At 42.3% G+C, this 22,111-nt stretch overlaps 1 protein-coding gene across 1 annotated transcript; it reads right to left on the minus strand.

Annotated features, from left to right (window-relative positions):
* Positions 1-463: 463 nt before the first annotated feature.
* Positions 464-1,171, minus strand: LOC145791682 (uncharacterized). The gene has a single exon (XM_082872092.1). It carries the CDS (start codon positions 1,169-1,171, stop codon positions 464-466), a length of 708 nt encoding a protein of 235 aa, XP_082728218.1.
* Positions 1,172-22,111: the final 20,940 nt, after the last annotated feature.

The raw sequence follows: 22,111 nt of genomic DNA on the forward strand, positions 1-22,111 counted from the left end.
TGCCCCACTTGGCGAATAGGTAGGGACTGCAGAGTGTAGTCAATTCTGTAGGTGGAGCATAGAGGATGATGGGAAAGCACTGACATTTATCACACTTAAGTAGAAATTCAGTGGCATCTTGGTTGAGAGTAGGCCAGAAGTAGCCAGTGCGAAGGATTTTATGGGCCAGTGACCTGGCACCCGAATGATTACCACATACGTCATCGTGGACTTCCCTCATCACATAGGTCGCTTGAGTAGGACTGAGACACCTGAGGTCTGGGCGTGAAAATTCACGTTTGTACAGTAGGCCGCTGATTAGGATGTAATTGGATGACCGAGCTCTGACTTTGGTGGCCTGCTGTTTATCGTCTGGAAACTCCCCACTTGTCAAAAACAGAAGGATGTCTGCAGCCCATGGGATAGGTTTGTTTTGGAGGAAGTGAACCTCCTACTGGTTTGGCGAAGTAGCCGGGTGGGCCAGTTATTCAAGGCGGACGCCCTGGCTGAGGCCTGACTGGTCGACCGAGGCTAATTGGGCCATTTTATCTGCCTTGGAATTTTCTGAACAAGGGATGTGTTTGGTATGGAAAGTATTGAAAAGGCGAACAAGAGGGAGTGCAATATCCCTATAGGCTCGCATCGTGTCTTCCTTCACATCAAATTCCCTCGTAATCTGCCTGACGATCAATTGGGAATCACTGAACACTTGGATATGGCTTACACCAATGTCTCTGGCTAGGTGAAGACCTGCTATCAAGGCCTTATATTCGGCTTCATTATTGCTCGCGTCGAACAGGAAACGGAGGGCACACTTGAAATAACCGCCCTCGAGAGCGGTGAGGATGAGACCAGCCCCACTGTCTTCTTTGCGGGATGACCCATCGACACTAAGGATCCAGGAGTGGGGGTCTTCTACCTCAGTGTTGAATTGCTTTGGCGGAGAGGGCGTGGTTGGAGTGAGATTGGTGAATTCCAAGATAAAATTGGCGATAGCCTGTCCTTTGATCGCTGTCTGGGGTCGGTAAGAGATTTCAAATTGGCTGAGCTCGATAGACCATTGCATAAGTCTCCCCGATAGCTCTGGCTGTTGCATTACCTTCTTCCAAGGTTGATCAGTGAAGACCACTATTGAGTGAGCTTGGAAGTAAGGTCGGAGTCGTCTTGAGGCGATGACCAAGGCAAGGGCCATTTTTTCCAGCAGAGGGTAGTTCGGTTCTGCCCCCCTGAGAGCTCGGCTAATGTAATAAACCAGATGATGTACTGAGCTGTCTTCCCTGATGAGAGCCACACTGACCGCTGTGTTTGATACGGCTAAGTAGAGAAAGACGGTTTCACCTGAGAGCGCCTGAGAGAGTAGAGGGGGGTTGACTATGCACTGCTTCAACTGTTGAAAAGCCTCTTTAGATTCAATGGTCCACTTAAAGGTCTGTCAGAGGACTTTGGAAAAGGAAAGGCACTTGTCTGTTGCGCGGGAAATAAAACGGTTGAGGGCGGCGACTTTGCCGGTAAGCCGTTGAACCTCTTTGACCGTTTTGGGAGACTGCATTTCTATCAAGGCCTTGATTTTTTCGGGGTTGGCCTCGATACCTCACTGACTGAGCGTAAAACCCAAGAATTTTCCAAATCCTACGCCAAAAGCGCACTTCTTCGGATTCAACTTCATTTGATACTTGCGTAGGGTGTGGAAGGTCTCCTGCAGGTCTGTCAGATGATCAAAGAAGAGTTTGCTCTTGACAAGCATGTGATTGACGTACACTTCCATGTTCCAACGTATCTTGTGATAAAATACGGCATTGACTAACCGTTGGTAAGTTGCTCCAACATTTTTCAATCCGAACGGCATAACACGATAGTGGTAAGTTCCCCTGTCTATGATGAAGGAGGTGTGTTCCTAGTCAGCCGGGTGCATCAGAATTTGATTGTAGCCGGAGAAGGAGTTCATGAAACTGAGCATCTGATGTCCGGCAGTGGTGTCGGTGAGCAGATCAATGCGGGGGAGAAGATAACTATCTTTAGGACAAGCTCGGTTAAGGTCTAAGTAGTCGACGCAGAGTCATAATTTTCTTCTGTGTTTACAGAGCAGGACCACATTTGACAGCCATCTGGGGTAGTCCACGTTCTTGACGAACCGTGCCTCCAGTGGTTTGTCTATCTTAGAGGCAATAAGGGCATTGCGTTCTGGGTGAAAGACACGCTGCTTCTGGCGAAAAGGTCGGAAATGGGGCTTGATGCTGAGATGATGCGTGATGAGGGAGGGATCGATACCTGGCATGTCGGAATGGGTCCAGGCAAATACATCATTGTGCTCAGTTAGGAGGGCTGTGAGGTCGACCTTGGCTTGGGAGGATAGTTGACTGCCGATCTTGGCTGTTTTTGTTGGATTGGTGGGGTCGATGGAGATTTCAACAAGTTCTTCCACTGGTTCCCCTCTGACTAATTCGTCTTCGTCTCGGACGTCGAGTCCTTCAATGATCATAGCCTCCTTTAGCTTGACCTCTTTGAGTGAAGCGACGTAGCATTCTCTGGTCACAGTCTGCTCTCCCCTGACAGTGCCGTCGCCGAGGTCGGTAGGAAATTTCATGGCTAGATGGTATGTGGATGTGACAGCTTGAAAAGCGTTAAGGGCTGTGTGGCCGAGGATGATGTTATAAGCAGAATGATAGTCAACGACAAGGAAAGTGAGTAATTTGGTGGTCTGCCGTGGATACTCTCCAATGGTGATGAGAAGATCGATGGAGCCTATAAAGGTCACTTGATCCCCCGTGAAGCCGAACAATGGGGTTTGGAGATGGGACAATCTTTCCTCCTCGACCTTGAGCTGGTGATAGGCGTTTAAGAAGATGATATCTGAAGAGCTGTCGTTGTCGACAAGCACTCGTCTGACTTTGTAATTAGATAAGAGGGTAGAGATGACGAAGGGGTTATCATGAGGGTAACGGATGCCTGTACAATCAGCCTCCGTAAAGGTAATGGGTTCCATCCACTGCTTGGGGGATTTGAAGGGGTGATCCAATGTCGCAACTTCTTTGTCGAAGCCCTGCTTGATTTTTCTGAGTTCTGCTCGTTGGGCCGAACGGGATGGTCCTTCGCATACAAGCCCGCCGACAATGACTCCGATCTCTCCAACTGAGGGGGACAGGGTTGCCTTGTGCTCGGGGTTGTGGTGGGGGTCGATCATTGCCTTGGTTAGGTTGTGCGGGTTATCGGGGAGGGGTGGATTGGCGGTTGTCTTTGGTAGGTTTGGTCCTTGGCCGTTGCTGGGGACGGGCAGCCATGAACTAACTAAGGCACCCCTAGCGTATCAAGCTCTCTACCTGGTCTTTAAGGTTAACACACTCCTCATTATTGTGGTCGTGGTTCTGATGGAAATGACAGTATTTGGATTGGTCTTGCCGGTTGGAAGGAGACCACGATGGTTGTGGCCATTTCAGGTTGTAATCTCGTTGGATCTGGTTCAAGACTTGTTCCATGGGGAAATTAAGAGGAGTGTACCTTTCGAACTGACTGGGCGGTCGGGCAGTTGCCGATCGGTCGGCTCGAACAGGTACAGGTCGGTCAGTATATTGAGGTGTTTGCTGTGTGTATTGGGTGGTTCTGGTTTCAGATTCCTTTTTCTTCTCCTTGAGGGTTGGGTTTTTGGTTGTGGAATCTTGTCAGTGGCCAGAGAATCTTCGGCGTTTATATATTTTTGGGCTTTGGAGAGGAGGGTTGCTATGGAGGTTGAAGGGTTTTTGGAGAGGGAAAAAAAGAAGTCGGATGATCGTAAACCAGCCATGAAGGCCGTGAGAATGACCTTGTCGTCGTTTTCCGCCACCTGCAAGGCCTCGGTGTTGAAACGAGTGACAAAGCTACGTAGCGGTTCCCCCTCCGTTTGACGGATGTTGAGGAGTTGAGTCGCGGGGAGCCGTTGGCGCTGGGCACTAATGAAATGGCTAAGAAAGGACTCACTTAGGTGTTGGAAAGTAGAGACGGAGTCCGTCGGCAGCTGACTAAACCAGAGTCGAGCTGACCCCTTGAGCGTCACGGGGAAAGCTCGATACATGATCTCATCAGGAAAAGCATGTAGGATCATTAGGGTCCTGTAAGTCTCCAAGTGATCGACCGGATCCGTTGTGCCGTCGAAAGAGTCGATCGAGGCCATTTTAAACTTAGGAGGTAGGGGTTTGTCCCTGATGGAGGAGACAAACAATGAATTTACTGTTGTGGAGGGTTTATTCTGTATGTTCTGCATGACTCCTTGAGGCTGGAGTTTCATGGCTCAGAGCTTCGCATCCCAGACTGGAATGTTGTCCCCACCAGAATGCAATGGAGGTTGGACACTACTGGCCTCTCCCTCGGGAGTAGGTGCTTGGACTGGTGGATGTAGACCCCGAGGTGGTGGATTCATATCTTGGGATGGAGGTCGCAAATCCTCCAAGTTGGAGGGGTGGGCTTGTTGGAAGGGATGGCTTCGAGTTCGTTCTCAGTTATGTGGTATATCTTGTGGTGGTGGAGGAGGCACAAGGAGGTCTCGTTGAAGCAAAGAGTTGATCAAGGCTTGGTTTTGTACGGCTAGGCGGTTAATGTTGTTGCTTAGTTCTGTGAAATACTAAGGTGGGTTGTTTGGGTTAGGAGGGTCGGCTTGGGGGTCGGCAACATTGTGTTGAGAAGCCATGGATCTCGTTATGACCATTCACCTTGGTGGGTGGCAAGGAGGAATTATCGAGAGTGGGTCTCCGGCAACAATGAGCACGATTGTCACACGGAGTAAAAGGTTTCCCACAGACGGTGCCAACTAATGATACTGCTGGTCCTTGGGGGACGGGCCTGGCTGATCCACGCTCCTAACACCGTTATCCGGTCACTGAGCTGACTGGAGTACCTGCACAGAAGTCCAACGGGGAACGGGAGTCCCCTAGCGAACCCTCCGACGAGCAAGTTAGAAGAGAGATTAATGGGGTGCAGAGATGGAGCGATGATAGAGAACTTAACCTTGTTTTTGTCTTAGAAGCCTGCTTATATCCTTTCCTCATCATTTCTTTGTCCACTCCGACCTGTCATGTTGGCCGAAAGCCTATGTTTTAGCTTGCCTTGTTCATTGTGAGGCCGTTCTGCCTCGACGTGAAGGGGTTATCGCATTAAATGCTACAGGGGACCTCATTAATGGCTGATGTGTGGTGCAATAACTCTGCAGGATCTTTATCTACCTATGTGGCTGATTCTTCTGTTGACAAGTGTTTAAGTGTCATTGGTCTTTGGTGCAACGTTGGGTTCTAGTAATGTTGGGTTGTAGTGTTTGAGTTATGCATTGAGCTTTAAGTGGTGGGCCAAAAGCCCCTATGGGCCCACCCATGTCAATTCGTAATATAATGACAAAAATATGTTCAAATCTAAGAATTATTTGGATGAATACTAAGAACTAGTTCTACCACTATACAAGAACACAATTACAAAAAAAAAGTAAAAGATGTAACCTATGCAACTTATAAGATATTTTAGTGTTTATAGTATTTAACAATATATATATATCTAAATGATTTGAATCGATTATAAAACAGAATTGTAACTATAAAATCATGAATGAAACCACAAATTATGATTCACCTATATAGGCACCCCATTTTTGACCGACCTTAAGACTCAGACGTCATCGATTGAGCGCTCGGTGATAGTGCATGTTGTGCTTGTTTCGAGTTTTCGGAGTTTTGGCTGAGAGCTTTGCCTCCGGACCTCTGAACTCTTTGTGCTTTGGCTCGGTTTGCGGACCAAGCCTTGTTTCCCTTCCTTGGAGGGAGGGAGTGGCCTTGGAGACCATTTTTCGTGGTCGTAGACCACTTTTCACACTTGGAGACTAATTTTCGATTTTCGGAGCCTTTGGCTACGCGGCTTGACTCGGGACCACTTAACGTTCTCCGTTTGGCATGGTTTTTGAACCACACCTTGTTGCCTTTGCCTAGAGGGACATTGTGGTCTAGAAGACCACTTTTGTGGTCGTAAACCATTTTTGGTGCCGGTAGACTAGTTTTCGAGGCTTTCGGCCGTGTGCTTTGCCTCCCGAACTTTGTCTTGCATCCGTTTTGGTTTGTTTTTTGTACAAACCTTGTTTTCCTTGTTTGAAAGTTGGTACAAGGGTGGGAGACTAGTTCTTCCCCTTGGAGACCACTTTGCTTCCCGCCTGCCAGTTTTCTGGTCTGCCAACTGGTCTCCTTAGTCTTTGGGCCACCTTTTCTGGTCGGCCACCACACTTTTAACTTGTTTTCATGCTTTAGACTCTCTCCAACCATGGCCGACCAGTTGTCTTTTTGGGAGACCACTTGTGGTGGTCGACCGACCACTTCAAGTAGCTGGTCGACTGCTTAAAGTGGTCGGTTGCTTTTTGTCACCTTTTTGGAGATATTTTCATCCAGCTGGCACAGCTGGAAGGCACCAGAACCATCCTCTATGCATGTGTATGGAGGGATGGCCTTGGACCCCATGCTTGTCCAACAAGCTTGAGCATTGGTTCTCTATAAAGGAGAACCTCCTCCCTCATGCTTTAGGTTCAGATTTTTGTGTTGGAGCTATACATATCATCTATATCTATACATCTCCATTCCTCTTCATATTTGTGTTCAAAAGTGCATATTCTTCATACTTTAACACACAAACACACACTCAAACACCATACTCTTGGAGCTGAGGTCCCTTGAAGTTGTTTTTGAAGTTTTTGGACTAGTTTTGGTTCAAAAGGTGTGCTGGAGTTGCAGCCTTGAAGGTGTTCATCAAGGGTGAGTTTCTAGCCCTTTAACCCCTTGTTTTGCTTAAGCTTTTAGACCCATTTGCATGCTGATTTAAGCTTAACTCTTAACTGCAAAAAGTTTTGTTTTCCTGCCCTTAACATGTTTGTTTAAGGTCACTTTTGTGTTGGGGGTGGTCTACCCTCTCTTAGGCCTTGTTAGGCCTTGTTTTGAGCCATCCCTTTTGGCTCTTGTTCTAGCCTTTGCATGACCTTTCTACCACTGAAATTTAGAGGATTTTCAGTGGTGGAAAGGTGGTTTTGAGGTCCTAAATAGGAGAGGGTCATCCCCTCTCCTTGTGTTTTACATACTTGCTTCATATGCCTCATGTTTGAGCATGTTTGTTAAGCTTATGTTGGCCATATCTTAGCATGTATTTGGGGTTATTTTGGGATGGCATGCCACTGTTTTTGGTTGCCTTGATCAACTCATGCATGCTTAATACACTTGTAGTGTAAATTTCATAAACTAGTCTTGTATGCTTTATAAAGTAGCATGTCTTTCTAGCTTATGCTGACTCTATTTTAGTAGGTTTTTGGTGTTGTTTTAGCATTCCATGACTCTGTTTTGGGTGAGTTTAATGGCCCCATGCATGCTTCATGCACTTGTAGTGTAATTCCATGAAGTAGCCCATATGTACCATGCTTTAGACTGTCATTTTAGTATATTTTTGGCTTAACTCTAAGAAGCTTTTGTCCATTTTTTAGCATGCTCTAGCTCTGATTTGTGTTGTTTTGGTCATGCATGCCATGCTTTGTATAGCTATAGTGCATTCTAGCTTGTTAGCTTTGTGTATCAAGTCCACTAGCATGCATTGCTTGCCCATTTTGAATGATTTGACATCATTTGTTATGAGATTTCAGTGCATGTTTCATGGTCATACACTTGCATTTGTCACCATTTCCATGCTTTGGAGAGTTTGTGTTTTATGCCTTAAACATGAGCTATTGCGTATGCCTTCATGCCTAATCTTGCGAGCTATCATTTCAATGTGTTTTTGGGATTATTTTTCCATAATATAACTCTAATTTTTGTTGAAGAAGCCATCTCATTCTTGGTCTTAATAGGTGTAGTGTAATCCACCTTATTTGCCTTGCATGATCCATGCTTTATGCCCTTCATGCTAGCTTGTTTTGGCTTCCTTCCATGCATGTTTTAGACTCATTTTGACATGTTCTAGGACTGTTTTGGGTTGCCTTTGCCATATGCTTTATGTTTTGCATAGTTGTAGTACAAATGTCTATGCTAGCTTCAAGCTTTGGGTACCACAGCATGCTTCATTTGTGTTGTGTACATGATTTAGCATCACTTAACATGACATTTCAGAGCATATAGCATTGCCATGTTCCTACTTCATTCACTCTTTAAGTGCCTTTGAGTGTTGTGCATTTGTTGCCTAGCTTATGGACCAATGTGTATGCCATCTTGCCTAGGTCTTTGAGCCTCTATCTTAGCATGTTTTGGTCTTTGTTTAGACCTAATTAAGCTCTGTCCATGGTTGGTTCATGCATTTGTTCCATGTATTGCGTGCCCCCTTTGTAATCCTCTTTACTAGCCTTATGCCTTAAGGACACTAGTATGCTTTGCTTGTGTTGTTTGAATGATTTGGCATTATTTCATACCTTATTTCAAAGCTTATGGTGTTGTTACACTTCCGCATTTGTCACTTCTTGAGCACTCCTAAGAGATGTGCTCTTAGGCCTAGTTGATGGGCCAATGCATGTGCATGCTTTGTTTTGCATTTCATGCCTTTGTTTCATCCTTATGGCCACTGATTTGGGCATGGATGAGGTCTGTTCATCTTGGTTTAAGTCCATTGAGCATGTTTGATTGCATGTTGTTTGCATGCTTACATTACATCGCATTGTGTATGCCATGTTCATCGCATTGTGTACGCCATATACTTTGCATTGTGTATGCTTAGGTTACATCGCATTGTGTATGCCATGTTGTCCATTGCATTAAGTATGCCATGTTCTTAGCATTTAGCATTGTGTATGCAATGTTGTCTACATGCTTAGGCTATATTGCATTGAGTATGCCATGTTGTCCATTGCATTGAGTATGCCATGTAGTTGCATTGTATTTGTTTGGATTAGCTGCTTGTCCAAACACGGGAAACGAGGGGCGTTTCATACTTGAAGTGATGAAACGTGCCTTAATTCCCGGTCGCCGATTCTCTTGATCATGCATGATAGAATTCTAGGCATTTATGTGTTTACTTTTGCATTCATTTCATATTGAATTGTGCAACTTCACCTCTCGGCCATCATGCATCGAGATGCGCGATTGGTGGCCCGAGGGTCGAGAATTGCACTCCCTTGAGCTTATCAAATGATAGGGAGGGTGGTTGTGCACACATATCTTGCAAATACATTGCCATGCCCTTTCTTGCTCTCTGTTGCAGCAAACTGGAGAAATGCAGCAACAACTGGTCGCCCAGCCAGAAAAACTAGCTGGCCGACCACTTTTTCTGGTTTGCAACAAAGAAAAGTGGTCGGCCAGTGGTCTCCCACATCAACAACTGGTCGGCCACCCTCCTATAGGTCCCCAAGGTGAGTTAGAAGCTTTCTGGAGCTTGGTGCAAAGTTCTGAGGACAATTGCAAACAGAGGCAAGTTGGGGCATCGCGACGGATTTCCGAACGAGGTGACCGAGCATGCATACACTCTTCTCCCTCTGAGGCTCCTGATTTACTGCTTTACTTAGCTAATTTGCTTAGCTAGTTTACACTTTGGTTTGTACTTAAGTAGTTAATGCGTTTAGTTGCTTAATTGTTTTGTAATAGTTAGTTAACTAGGATTAGTTAATTAGCTTTATTCTGTAATAATTAGTTTAATTAGCTTAAATTAGCTAGTTAGCTTCTTATTCGGACCCTTCTTCGAAAGGGCCAATTGTTGTAATAAGCGTGCGCGTGTGTGATGCATGTCTTCCAACCCCGATTTCTTTCTCCCTTTTATTTAAACCGCTTACGATGGTTAGTTCTAGGGCATATTTTGTTTAGCATACCTTATGCTTGCATGCATGCATCCATCCATCTGTTTGTATGCACCGGGCTCAGCGCATCATACTAACTGCATTGTATTTCAATTCATATTTGAATACATGTTATTAAGTTACATTTGATATGCCATTCTAGAATAGTCGAGCCTATATTAGTTACATTTTCGCATGTGTTGCATTAGCCATCTTAACATGAACTAGGATCATGCATGATTTCTAACTAGCTTTTTGTTTTGGCTCGGAGTACACTGTGAGTGTTTACTCTTTAGCATACTACATGTGTGTTAATGTTTCCATGAAAGCATGCTTGCCATGAGGCTAACTGCTTATTTGATATAACTACCTGAATGCTTGTGGGTGAAGGTTGGATTGCTTGAATTTGAACAATTCATCAAATCCCCGATTTAGCCTACTTGCGAGTAGCAAACTTCAAATCATTTTTCACAAACGAGCATGCAGTGTTTTGTTCCAACTTAGGCGATCTAGTCTATACTTGTATGCTGTGCGCATAACATAGTAATTCTAGGTTAATAAACGGAATAAGAACACATGTGTTTTCAAAAACAAAATATCATGCTTAGTAAAGGTCGATCTTTTGATCGGGCGAGCGGGGGTGCTCATTGCATGACCTTTCCCTCTCGTACCCAAGTTCTCGAGCCGAGGCAACTTTGGTGATGATGGACACGTGGCCTTAGGCACGAGTCAGGGTTTCCTAAATTCCCCCAAAATGAAATATTTAGGTGACGACTCTGTATCTGACAAAGCAGCCCATGTTTGGCACTTCTTTCTAAAAATCAGTTTTCCAAAATGATTTTTCAAATTTGGACTCTTTGGTGATTTATCGGTCTCACATTGCACTTTGTGAGATTAGATTCAGAACCGTGACATCGAGTCCGAACTGTAGTAGCCTAAAGAACAAAACGGATTTCGCGCCCTCGCAGTGCGGAGCCCGGGAGAGTTCTCGGGGCGCGTCTACAACCTATTTTAAGAATCAAGAACAAACCATGTAATGAGAAAATCGAACCAAATCGAACGATTTAATCTAAGTCAAATCAATTTATAAATTTTTTGATTTTTACACTTAACCCTACATACTTGTAGTTAATCATTAGTTGTCATGACCCAAACCCTCCCCCATGGGTTAAGGACATAACCGGCCAGTAATCATGAGATTACCTACGGCCTTAAACCAAATCAGATATATTTTAACAGAGTTAAGGGGGGGCCAAACGGAAGCAATTTCAAAGTTTTGTCCAAAGAGCTGTGCTTACAGGGCACATCATAACATTTCACAAACATACATTAATAACTCACATCAAGGAAAGTTAATATATAAGGTTTACACAATAGGATCATCCAAGTCATGGTCAGCCAATCAAACTATATACAACTGTAATCCAAAGTTCTCGCCAACATAACAAAATAAAACAAAATAGCAAAAGGGTGAAAACAAGTCTCGTGCGTGAGATGTATGGGCTGACTCTTCAAAACCTTGACTGTTTCACACAAACTTCACTGAGGCTGGGTTTGGACCTCCCTTGGTTCACCTACAGACACATGAATGAGCGTGAGTGAAAGCCTAGTGAATACTATCAAATAAAGAAGATACACGAACGGTATTTAGAACAACATACATCAGACGGCCTTGGGCCCAATTAATATTTCTATCTAGTATATATATATATAGGTCAAGTGACTGCGGTTCCAAACACATCAAACGGCCTTGGGCCCAATTCATTCATATCCGACAGCCTTTGGCCCAATCGTTCCTGTCCGACGGCCTTTGGCCCAATCATTTGTGTGAAACGGCCTTTGGTCCATTTATTCGTGTCAAACGGCCTTTGGCCCATTCATTCATGTCAAACGGCCTTCGGCCCATTTATTCATTCATGTCAAACGGCCTTCGGCCCAATCATTCATGTCAAATGGCCTTTGGCCCATTTGTTCATGTCAAACGGCCTTTGGCCCAGTATTCATGCATGTCAAACGGCCTTTGGCCCAATCAATTGTACCCAACGGCCTTTGGCCCAACCATATGGCATAACAAACATTTGTCCACAATTCAAATTAACAACTTATAAGACTTATATGGAAAAGAGCAATTGGACAAATAACATACTTTAAAATATCTTTACTAAGATATTACTCACAGTGATCTGTTGGTGGATTTGCCCTCGTGCTTGACCCTACACATTTCATGAACACAATGGGTCACAAACAATTCACTGTTCTTAATTCATACATCCCTCTTAGGCTTCTTTCTTATCCTTTTAACTCATTTACAATGCTTAATGCATACCTAAGAGCGCTTAGAGATGGAAAGGAATGGAAAATGAAACTCAATTCAACTTTACAAAATTTCAGAAACAGGGTTCCCTACTCGAGCGGACCCCCTTGGGTTTGCAAAAGTGTTGGTTGCCTCACATTTACGCTCGAGCATGACTTCGGACGCTCGAGCTGAAAGTCATACTACATGGCTCCCCGCTCGAGCGTCAATGTCCCCGCTCAAGCGGACATCAATGTCTGCAAAGAAAATTATGAGAGCTCGCATTTCACGCTCGAGCGGCGCTTTCCCCGCTAGAGCAGACATGCCAAATTCTGGGTTTTCCAGAATTGTTCTTCAAGTTCAATTTTGGTGTTCAAAGGTTCCAAACTCATGATTTCGGTTCAAAAACATGTAAACACATTATACTACATGAGAATATAAGAGTATGACACCAAATTGTTCAAAATCATCATCTAATTCTCAAATAACCCTCATTTCTTTTGTATGATCAAAACCCATGCATTCAAACTTCATCCAAAATTCATATCTTTACCAATTCAACATGCATGTTAGTCTTTGACCCCAATTCCATTTCAAATAGCTCCAATGATGCTCACAACCATAAAAATCAACAAAACTATGCTTGCATGTGTGCTCTAATACCGATATTCCCATATTCAACTTGATACATGCTTGATTATGCAAAATCAAGGTAATTCATGGTGATTCATAGTAATTTCATGCATGCATGTGCATTCTAACTTCATATTCAACTCAATCTTTGCCATGAGCTACCATACCACTTAAATTCAAAAATTACATACTCAACTCATAAATTAAGAGTTGATTACTCACCTAAGAGCTCCAACTCCTCCAAATTATGGTTAATTCTTGAGTTGGTCTTCCAATTATTCAAGTTTTTTGCTCAAATCTTCAATTGCCTACACCCTCTCTCTCTCTCTCTCTAGCCAACCCTCTCTCTCTTTAAAGTGTAAAATCTGATTTTGAGCTCAAACAAATGAATGTGATTGTATAATGCCCCCTTTATATAAGCTCCCTTAATCACATTTCATTAGTGCTAATTAATTGAGCACTATCTTATCAATTTAATCTAATTAATCTGATCTGAATCAATTTTCAATTAAATTTCACCATAGGCTCTAAAAATTACGCTAATCACAATGGCGTAGTCAATTTCGATTTCTGTGGCCAATAAGGCCTTCAATTTAAATTCTAAAGCAGATAATCAAACAGATTTTTCTATGGTGAACAGATAGAAATTCAAAACCACATATGTTCATATAAATGGCACTTAAAATCATATCAAACACATAATCACATTTGTAATTAAGATTAATTAGCATAATACGGAGCAGGATTATCACATTAGTTATAAGATAATGTCACCATATTTTACAATAAAATATTTCTTTTATCCTTAGTCTTAAGTAAATAAACTTCACAATTATTGATAATGAAAAATGAAAATAATTTCTTTTCTCTCACATGTCAAGACACAAGAGCCAACCACCGATCCAAGCCATTTTCTAGTAGTCAACTCGACTATGTGCTAGCCAAATTTCTCCTCTGTCACTACCTTCCACCTAAAAATTCCATCCTTAACCCTAACAATTTCCTCTACAATCAACACAAACCATCACCCCTACATCGCCACCTTCTTTCACACGTAAATGTAATTTTTTAAATTATAAAAAATAATTCGTATTTTAAATAAATTTGATAGAATGTATTTATAATTTACTCTTTTTGTTTTTTATTTTATACTCCAAATAACCTATGTGTAATGAGATTTTCATTAATGGAGATTACACCAAAGAAAATGAATAGGAAATATTTTCTCCCATGCAATTGATCAAATTAAATTATAAATGATATATTAGCTCACTTTCTAAACTCAATTTCTACATTTAGTGATATGTTAAAAATATGATTAGTTGATGATTAGAGAATAAATAAGATAGAGAATTGACTTAGATAGTTTAATAGAGTACCGCATTATTAAGACTAGAAAGTGGATCAAAATTTTGAACCTAAATAGTAATACTCAATTGAATTAGGTCGACTTCATTCCTCTTTGTTACTGCTCTTTACTACAATAATGTGTGAATCATTTTCTTAAAATAATTGTTTTATAGACTTAAATTTGTACTACAATAATGTTTAGGATAATTTTTTTTAAATCATATTTTGTTTATAATTTCAGGTGTCACAGCTATCTGATAATAAATATAAACAATGAAATCTATCAAACAGAAAAAATATTATGGACCACGAAATTTTACATTGAAATTTATCTAAAAAAGATATGTACTGTGTAAATTTAAAATTTGTGAGATGTAGGCTATATCTTAATTTATCGTCAGCCTTAGATGCATTTTTTTGAGTGTTTTTTTTTTGAATAATTTTTTTAGATTTGTAGTATTTTTAATCAAATAAATACAATTATATTGCATAAGATAATAAATAAAATATAATAAAAATATGATTTTCATAACATAATTAATGATAGGCTTTTTTTTTTTTTTTTTTGATCGATGAAAGACAGTGGTTAGTTGTTAGATTAGCACCTCAAGAAAGTTGAAACTCACACCTATACATCTTGCAAGAAAATCTTGTCCTCTTATTCCACTCCCACAAATAGAACCCAAGACTACTCCCTCTTAGGAGAAACTTAATGGCCAAAGAACTAGCCAACTACAGTAGAGCCCCTCCATCTCAAAACTTTAATCCAAATGTTGTTGACTTAAGGTCAGTTGTGCACGTACGCAAAAGGTAGAATTTGTTGACAATGGGCGATGATTGGAAGTGGCAATATTGGCAAAAGGGAAATGGACTGGAGAGGACGGGAAGTGGCAGGGGTTGAAAGTGGCGGCAGTTGAGAGGGATAAGGAAGAGGTGCTAGCTAGCCAAACAGGTTGTAAGAAGATGAATGAAAAAACAAGAGAGAGCAAATTAAAACAAAATATGATAAGGCATAAATATAAATTTCTCATGATTTGAATTTTTTTTAAGTTTATGTGGGGACGTATTTTTTGAGTGACAACACGTAGCTAAGGTGACGTTGAAGTGTCAGCTAAGTTGCCACGTGGCCTGATCATATTTGTTGAAATGATCTTGGCTAAGTCGAGGTTATCTGCAGAGATACTGAAATCCGAGATAGGCGGATAAGGGACAAGAGTCCTAGAACAGAGAAGGATCTCATTTTGGATAAAGATAAGGCTCAAGAAGAGTTTATCTCTATCTAGGTGAAGGTCCAGGATGAGCATTGAGCCTGAGTCCACTAAAGTGGGGCTTCTAAAGGGATCAAGTCACTGCAAGTTATAAAAACAAGGCATCCTCATGGGTCAGAGGTAATTTTTTCCTTGTGAGTTTAAGCACAATTTGCTATCTTTGAGAGATATTGATTACTGACTTGATCGTCGGAGTGCCCCCGGGTGGATGAACCACCACCGGATTCTCATCTTCTTGTGCAGGTTGTTGGGCTTAATCTATTATGCCCGTGCTCTCCAGCTGAGTTCCCCGTTTGGTTGTGTGGTCAAAAATCAACACCCATAATTTGGCACTGTCTATGGGAACTTAAGGAGAATAAATGGCCAACAACGGACAGGAAGAAAAGATTGGAGATGACATTAACAGTGAGAGTAGTGAACATAGAGATCCTAACGTCGGGAAAGAAGACCTTAATGAAGAAGCACATGCTCCAAATCCTAGGCAAAAGGACGTCAGTAAAGAAGGGAATGCCCTGAAGAAAACTGGCCGAGATGAGTACAACAACGAAAGCGACCTCCAGGTATGAAAGATAGATGCCTGAGGAGGGACGGCGAGATGAAAGGGATGGCGAACGAGTTGGCAAACCTACAGTCAATTGTCAACTTCATGATACAGAACAATGTGATGCAACCACCATTCCCGTTGTAGGACACGCAAGTACCAGTGGCAAAGACTGACGCCCAAAAAGGGGGGCAGAGAACAGTCCTAGTAGTCTCGCAGCATGGCAAGGAAAATTAGCGCTTACATTGGCCTTCACGGGATGTTGGGCGAGCAGATTCAGTGAGAGGTAAGTCATTGAAGATGCCTTGGACCAATGGAACTTATGTCAGAGAACCTCAGCATGTCCAGGGGAAAGGCATGTGTTTTGATATAGTGAATGAAGAGAAGTCCAAGAGGACACACAACGACGTTGGGAGCAATGCGCCAAAAAGGCTGAAATCTTTTAATAGCCGAGCTCCTGGTCGAACGAAGGAGGATCTGAGAGACTATCTCCAGAGGAAATGACTCAAAGCTGACGTCACATCCCCGGTCAAGCCGAGGACACCGTTCTCAGTGGGATTGGATAGGTTTGAGGCCCCAAAAAGGTTTCATATGCCAAGGTTCCAGATTTATGAGGTAAGTCTGATCCGAACTTTCATGTCGGTCTATATTTGAATTCGATGGCTTTGTAAAGCGGGAATGAGCAGTTTCCGTGCAACCTCATCTTTTGGGGAAATCGTATCGGACTGGTTCCACAAGTTGCCGAAAGGAACTGTAAACAGTTGGGAAGGCCTGGCCGAGATGTTTGTAGCTAGGTTTGTTCCGAAGAAGTTACAGCCACTAAGAGTAGACTCCCTGCTGGCTTTAAACATTAGCAAGGGTGAGGGCCTTAGGGCATACGCCAAGAGGTATTATGAGGTGTTCAACCAAATTCTTGCTTGTAACCAGGAGCTGGCGGTCGTGTCCTTTAAGAACGGCCTAGAAGATGAATGCTCTCTTCAAAAATTGTTGGCAAAAACTCTACCAAAAAGTATGAAGGAGCTAATGGCAAGGATCGACAAGTATGCCAGGGTAGAAGAGGACACGCCAAGGACGAAGGCACCAAAGCAAGAGAAGAGAAACGGCGCGCCGAAGCGAGGCCGAGGTAACACTGGTTTTAATAGGTAGGAAATAGGGTTGAGGGCTGCGCAGGCAGTCACCACTATATTCAGGATCTCGATCTACAAAGTCTTGGAAAGGATTAGGAACCAACCGTATTACAGAGCACCGGAGAAGATCCCAGGCTAGTTTATGGGAAAGAGCCTTGGGAAGCATTGTGCTTACCTTAATGAGGATGGGCACTTGACTCAAGGATGTAGGGCTCTGAAGACACACTTGGAGGATCTGGTCAGACAGGGTCACCTAAGAGACCTAGTAGATGAGGCTAGGACAAGGAAAGAGCAAGCAAGGCTAGCCCAGGCACCAGTAGCACCACCTTCACCACCGCCACCATCACCGCAGTAAACAGATGGACCTCGTGTGATCAACGTGATTCATTTGAAGGTCAATGAGAATGATGCACGTGGGGAAACTCAGAGGATAAGGCACCTACAACATGTGTATCAAGTCTATCAAAAGAAGCCTAGGATCAATGAGTACCTGGAGCCAATGGTTTTTTTTACTGAGGCAGACCTGGATATGGTGCAACATCCATACAGCGATGCACTGGTGATAACGGTGAAGATTAGAGAGTGCCAGGTAAGGCGCATACTGGTTGATCAAGGCAGTTCTTGTGACATCATGTATGTTAGATGTTACAAGGAGCTTGGCCTTCACCCAGATGATCCGAAACAATCCAACAGCCCGATGGTTGGATTAAACGGAACACCGACATAGCCTCTAGGCGCCACGAATTTAGAGGTGTAGGCAGGCACGAAGAAGGTAAGCATAGAGTTTACAGTAATTGACACCCCTTCATTTTATAATGTTATCTTGGGTAGACCATGGTTGCATGCAATGACCTCAACATTGCACCAGCTGTTGCGATTCCCAACCGAACAGGGGATTGACGAGGTCAAAGGGGATCAAGTGCAGGCAAAAAATTGCTCCATGGTAGCAATGAAGTCCACCTACAATGTGCGAGGAGTAGAGACAAATGAAATTGAAGACAAGGACATGGAAGTCCTAGACGATGTCGGCAAAGAACCAGCCGAAAAAAGTGAGGAGGATTTAAAGAAGATTCTGGTCTAGGAAGATGATGAAGAGCGCTTCTTGCTTCTCAATTTAGGCTTAGCCAAGGGAGAGGAAAGAGAGTTAGAAGCTTTCGTGCGAGCAAACCTAGAAGTGTTTTCCTAAACGCCCTACAAAATGTCAGGTATCGACCCCGAGGTCACTTGCCATAGGCTCAATGTAGACAGGTCGGCTAAACTTGTCATCCAGCGGGCAAGGAGGCTGACATTAGTACATATAGAAGCAGTTAAAGAGGAAGTAGACAAGCTGCTAAAAGCACAGGCCATCCGAGAAGTACACTATCTGACCTGGTTGTCCAAGACAATGGTAGTAAAAAAGAAGAATGGCAAGTGAAGGGTCAGTGTGGACTTTACCAGCCTGAATAAGGCTTATCCCAAAGACAGTTTCCCACTGCCTAAGATTGATCAGTTACTAGATGCCACAATGCAGAAGTAGCCTACCAAAGGTTAGTGATGAAGATGTTTAAGCATTTGATTGTGAGGACAATAGAGGTCTACATCGATAACGTGGTGTAAAGACTAAAGAACCTAGGAACCACTTGGCCGACTTAAAGGCAGTCGTTGACATCCTAAGAACATATCGGCTTCTATTCAATGCTTCGAAATGTGCATTTGGAGTCGGGTCTGGTAAATGTAGACACCCCATTTTTTACGGCCCTTACGACTTGGACGTCATTGCTTGCACACCCAATGATAAGTTTATATGCTTGCTAAGTACTCGAAGTCCTTAGTGGAATACTACAGCTTTGAGCCTTTTAAATCTTGCACCCCGATTGCCTTGCTTTGGACCATACCCAGAGATCTTCAAGCCTACAACCCCTGGTGGCCTACCAGCCACTTCTTTGGGCTACCGGCCATCACTCTTGGTTGCCAACCACTGATGTGGCCTGCCGGCCACCGATGTCTTTTGCAGATATTTTGTGACAGCAGTGCTAGCTGTTTGCACAGATGCTTGCATCTACTCCCATGTGTATGGCAAGATGTTTTTGAGGGAATTGCATGTTTGTCTATATATAGAAGACCTTCTTTCTTGCCATGTGGTTAGAAAAATTTTGGAGCAAAATTTTTCCCCTCTCCCTCGCTTGCAAATTTCTTGACCTTAGCCTATAAAATCTTTACCTTTGCCTATACACTCTTAACCAAACCTCTCCATCTTTGAGCTGAGGTGTCTTAGAGCCTTGTTTGAGCTCTTGAGGGTGTCTTTGCCTTGGTTTATTGCTTGGAATTGGTTCTTCTCTTCAAAGGTATAAGGCTTTGCCTCTTTACTTGCTTTATTCACTTTTTTCCTTACTATTTTTCAACTATTTTTGGGCTATAAAAACTCTATATTTTTTGGCTGAAACTTGGATTTTAAGGCCAAAAAAGGTTGAGGGGTGGTTCACCCTTCTTTACACCTTTCTCTCAAAGCCTTTTCCCTTGTGTTTCCTACCTTTGCACTATCTTTTTTCAACTTTTGAACATTGATTTTTAGAGGTATTTTAGTGGCTAAAATCATGGCTTAAAGTCCAAAATTGGAGGGGTTAGCCACACCTCCTTGTGTTTTACTTACTAGTCTAGCACGATCCATGTTTTAGCATATTAGTCTAGTTATTTTTGTCTCAATTCCAGCATGTTTTAGGACTATTTTTAGACTATTTTAGGACTGTCTCTAAGTGTTTGTTACATTTGAGCTTTGTTTTGCATGCTTGTAGTGTCATTGTCCTCATGAGTTTGGTGTTTTAGGTATTGAACATCATCTTATCTGAGTTGATTGCATTTATTTATGGCTTTCCATACTTGTGATCACTCTTAATCACCTCTGCAACCTCCCTCCTTTCTTGGCTTTGTTTTTCTTTGAAAGTGGTTTCAAACAACTTGTTTGTTTAAGCATGAGATTGCAATTTCATGCTTAATGGTTTAATCCCTTTTGGGGGTTCATTACCAATGGTATGATGTCTCTTTCATGCCCAAAACAACTCTTGGTTTGAGCTCTTTTTCCATTAGAGGACTTAAATTCACCTTTGAACTCAATTGACTAAAGAATGGTTGGTAAACTAAAATGAAGTAATAAAATTAAGGCTAAAAAAAGTGCAAGATAATAACTTGTTTGGGTTCAATCGGACGTTAATTGAACCCATGAGTCTTGAGTCATTTCATACTCATTAGTGATGAAAACGGTTCACGATTCATTGTCAACTACTTCCCTTGATCTTACATGAGAGGGAGGTGGTTTTGAGATTCTTGTTTTATTGCATTCATTGAGCTTGCACACTTTGGTTCATAGGCCATCGTGTAATGAAATTGTATAGATTGACGGTTTGTGAGCCAAGCTTACTTTTCCTTTGATCTGTTTATGATAAGGAGGGATAAATTGTGCAAACAAACTCTTGAGAATACACTGTCTCTGCGCGATTTGCTCTCTGTTGTAGCAATGAAGTTCTATCATCAGTGGCCGGCTGGTCACTATTGGTGGCCACAGGCCATCCTTTGTAGCCAACAGGCCATCATCAGTGGACGGCAGGCCCTCTGCTGGCCACCAGTGCAAAATCAAGCGATGTTCTTCTGAGGCAGAACAAAGTTGGTTTGGAGGTGGAAATCAGTGCAAATGTTCTACTGTGCAATAGAGACATTCAACAGCAGAAACAATGCCTTTCTCGAGTAAAAACTGCATTCCTGCATGGGCTTTCCATCGATCCTTAGGATCCGTGTTGTGTATATCAATATTGTGCTTCAAGTAGCGGCTTTGTAATTAATTAGTTAGAATAGCTAATTCGTTTTGTGTTGTAATTATTTTAATTAGCTAGATTAGTTAATTAATTAGTTCAATTCAGTTTGTAATAATTAGTTAAGTAGTTTAGCTAATTTTATTTATTTGTTGTTGTAATAGCAGGTAATTAGTTACCCAATTAGTTCATTCGGACCCTCCTTCGTGAGGGCACAATGTTGTAATAATGTGTCTGTCTTCCAACCCCACGTCTTTCTCCCTTTTATTTACTAGCTTATGATGGTTAGTTTAGGGTATCATGTTTTGTTTAGCATACTTTATGTTTGCATCCACTTGTCTTGCATGCACCGAGGCTCAGTTCATCATTCTAACTTGCATTGTTAGTTTAACGCTTCTTTGAATACGTGCTTAGACCGCATTCTATCAAATTGATTCATATGCCATATTAGTAGCCGAGCCTAGTAATTGCATATCGCATGTGTTGCATTAGTCATATTGCCTAGTTAGGGTCATGCATCTTTCTAACTTTATCATTTTTTTAGCTTGGAGTACTAGGTGAGCCTTTACTCACTTTAGAATATCGCATGCGTGTGAGTGTTGCCATATCTATCATGCTTGCCATGAGGCTAAACGGTTAAATGATAAACTGTTTGAATGCCTATAGATGAAGGTTATTTTCTTGAATTGGAATAATTTGAGTAATGTTCATATGCGATCACTTTTTCAAGTGGTACATATTCAAAACAATTTTCAAAAACATACATGAATCGAAATGTTCCAACTATATTTGTGTGTGTTCGCATCACATAGTAATGCTAGCCTAATAATCGGAAGAGGAGCATATAATGTATATAAGATTCATATCATGATTAATAGAGACCGATTTTTGATTGAACAAGTGTGGGTGCTCAATTCATGACCTTCCCCTCTTGTACCTAAGTTTCCAAGCCAAGACAATCTTGGTGATGACGGACACGTGGCCTTTGGTCATGGGTTTTCTAAATTTTTTCGAAATAAAATATTTAGATGGCAACTCTGTATCTGGCGAAGTAGTCCATTTTTGGCATTTTGATTTAAAATCAATTTTCCAAAAGATTTGCCGGATTGGGACTCTTTGGTGTTTATCTATTTCACATTATACTTGTGAGATCAAATTCAGAACCGCGGGAGTCGATACTATAGGGCTTATTTGTCTTCCGAAAGGGTGCACAAAAAAGTCGAGCTATAGTGTCTGGCGACTCTGTTGGGGAAATTAGAGAACTTGACTCGAACTTCATGATATGAAATTTTATCTACACTTATATGTTCTTTACATTTACATTTACATTGGTGCGCCTAAGTCACGGTGTTTGTCATCTGCTATTCCTGGACGGTTTGCCGAAGCCTTGCCTAAAAGCTTGCCA

Source organism: Camellia sinensis, chromosome 5, assembly GCF_055761805.1.
Source record: "Camellia sinensis isolate YWXY chromosome 5, ASM5576180v1, whole genome shotgun sequence".
Lineage (NCBI taxonomy): Eukaryota > Viridiplantae > Streptophyta > Magnoliopsida > Ericales > Theaceae > Camellia > Camellia sinensis.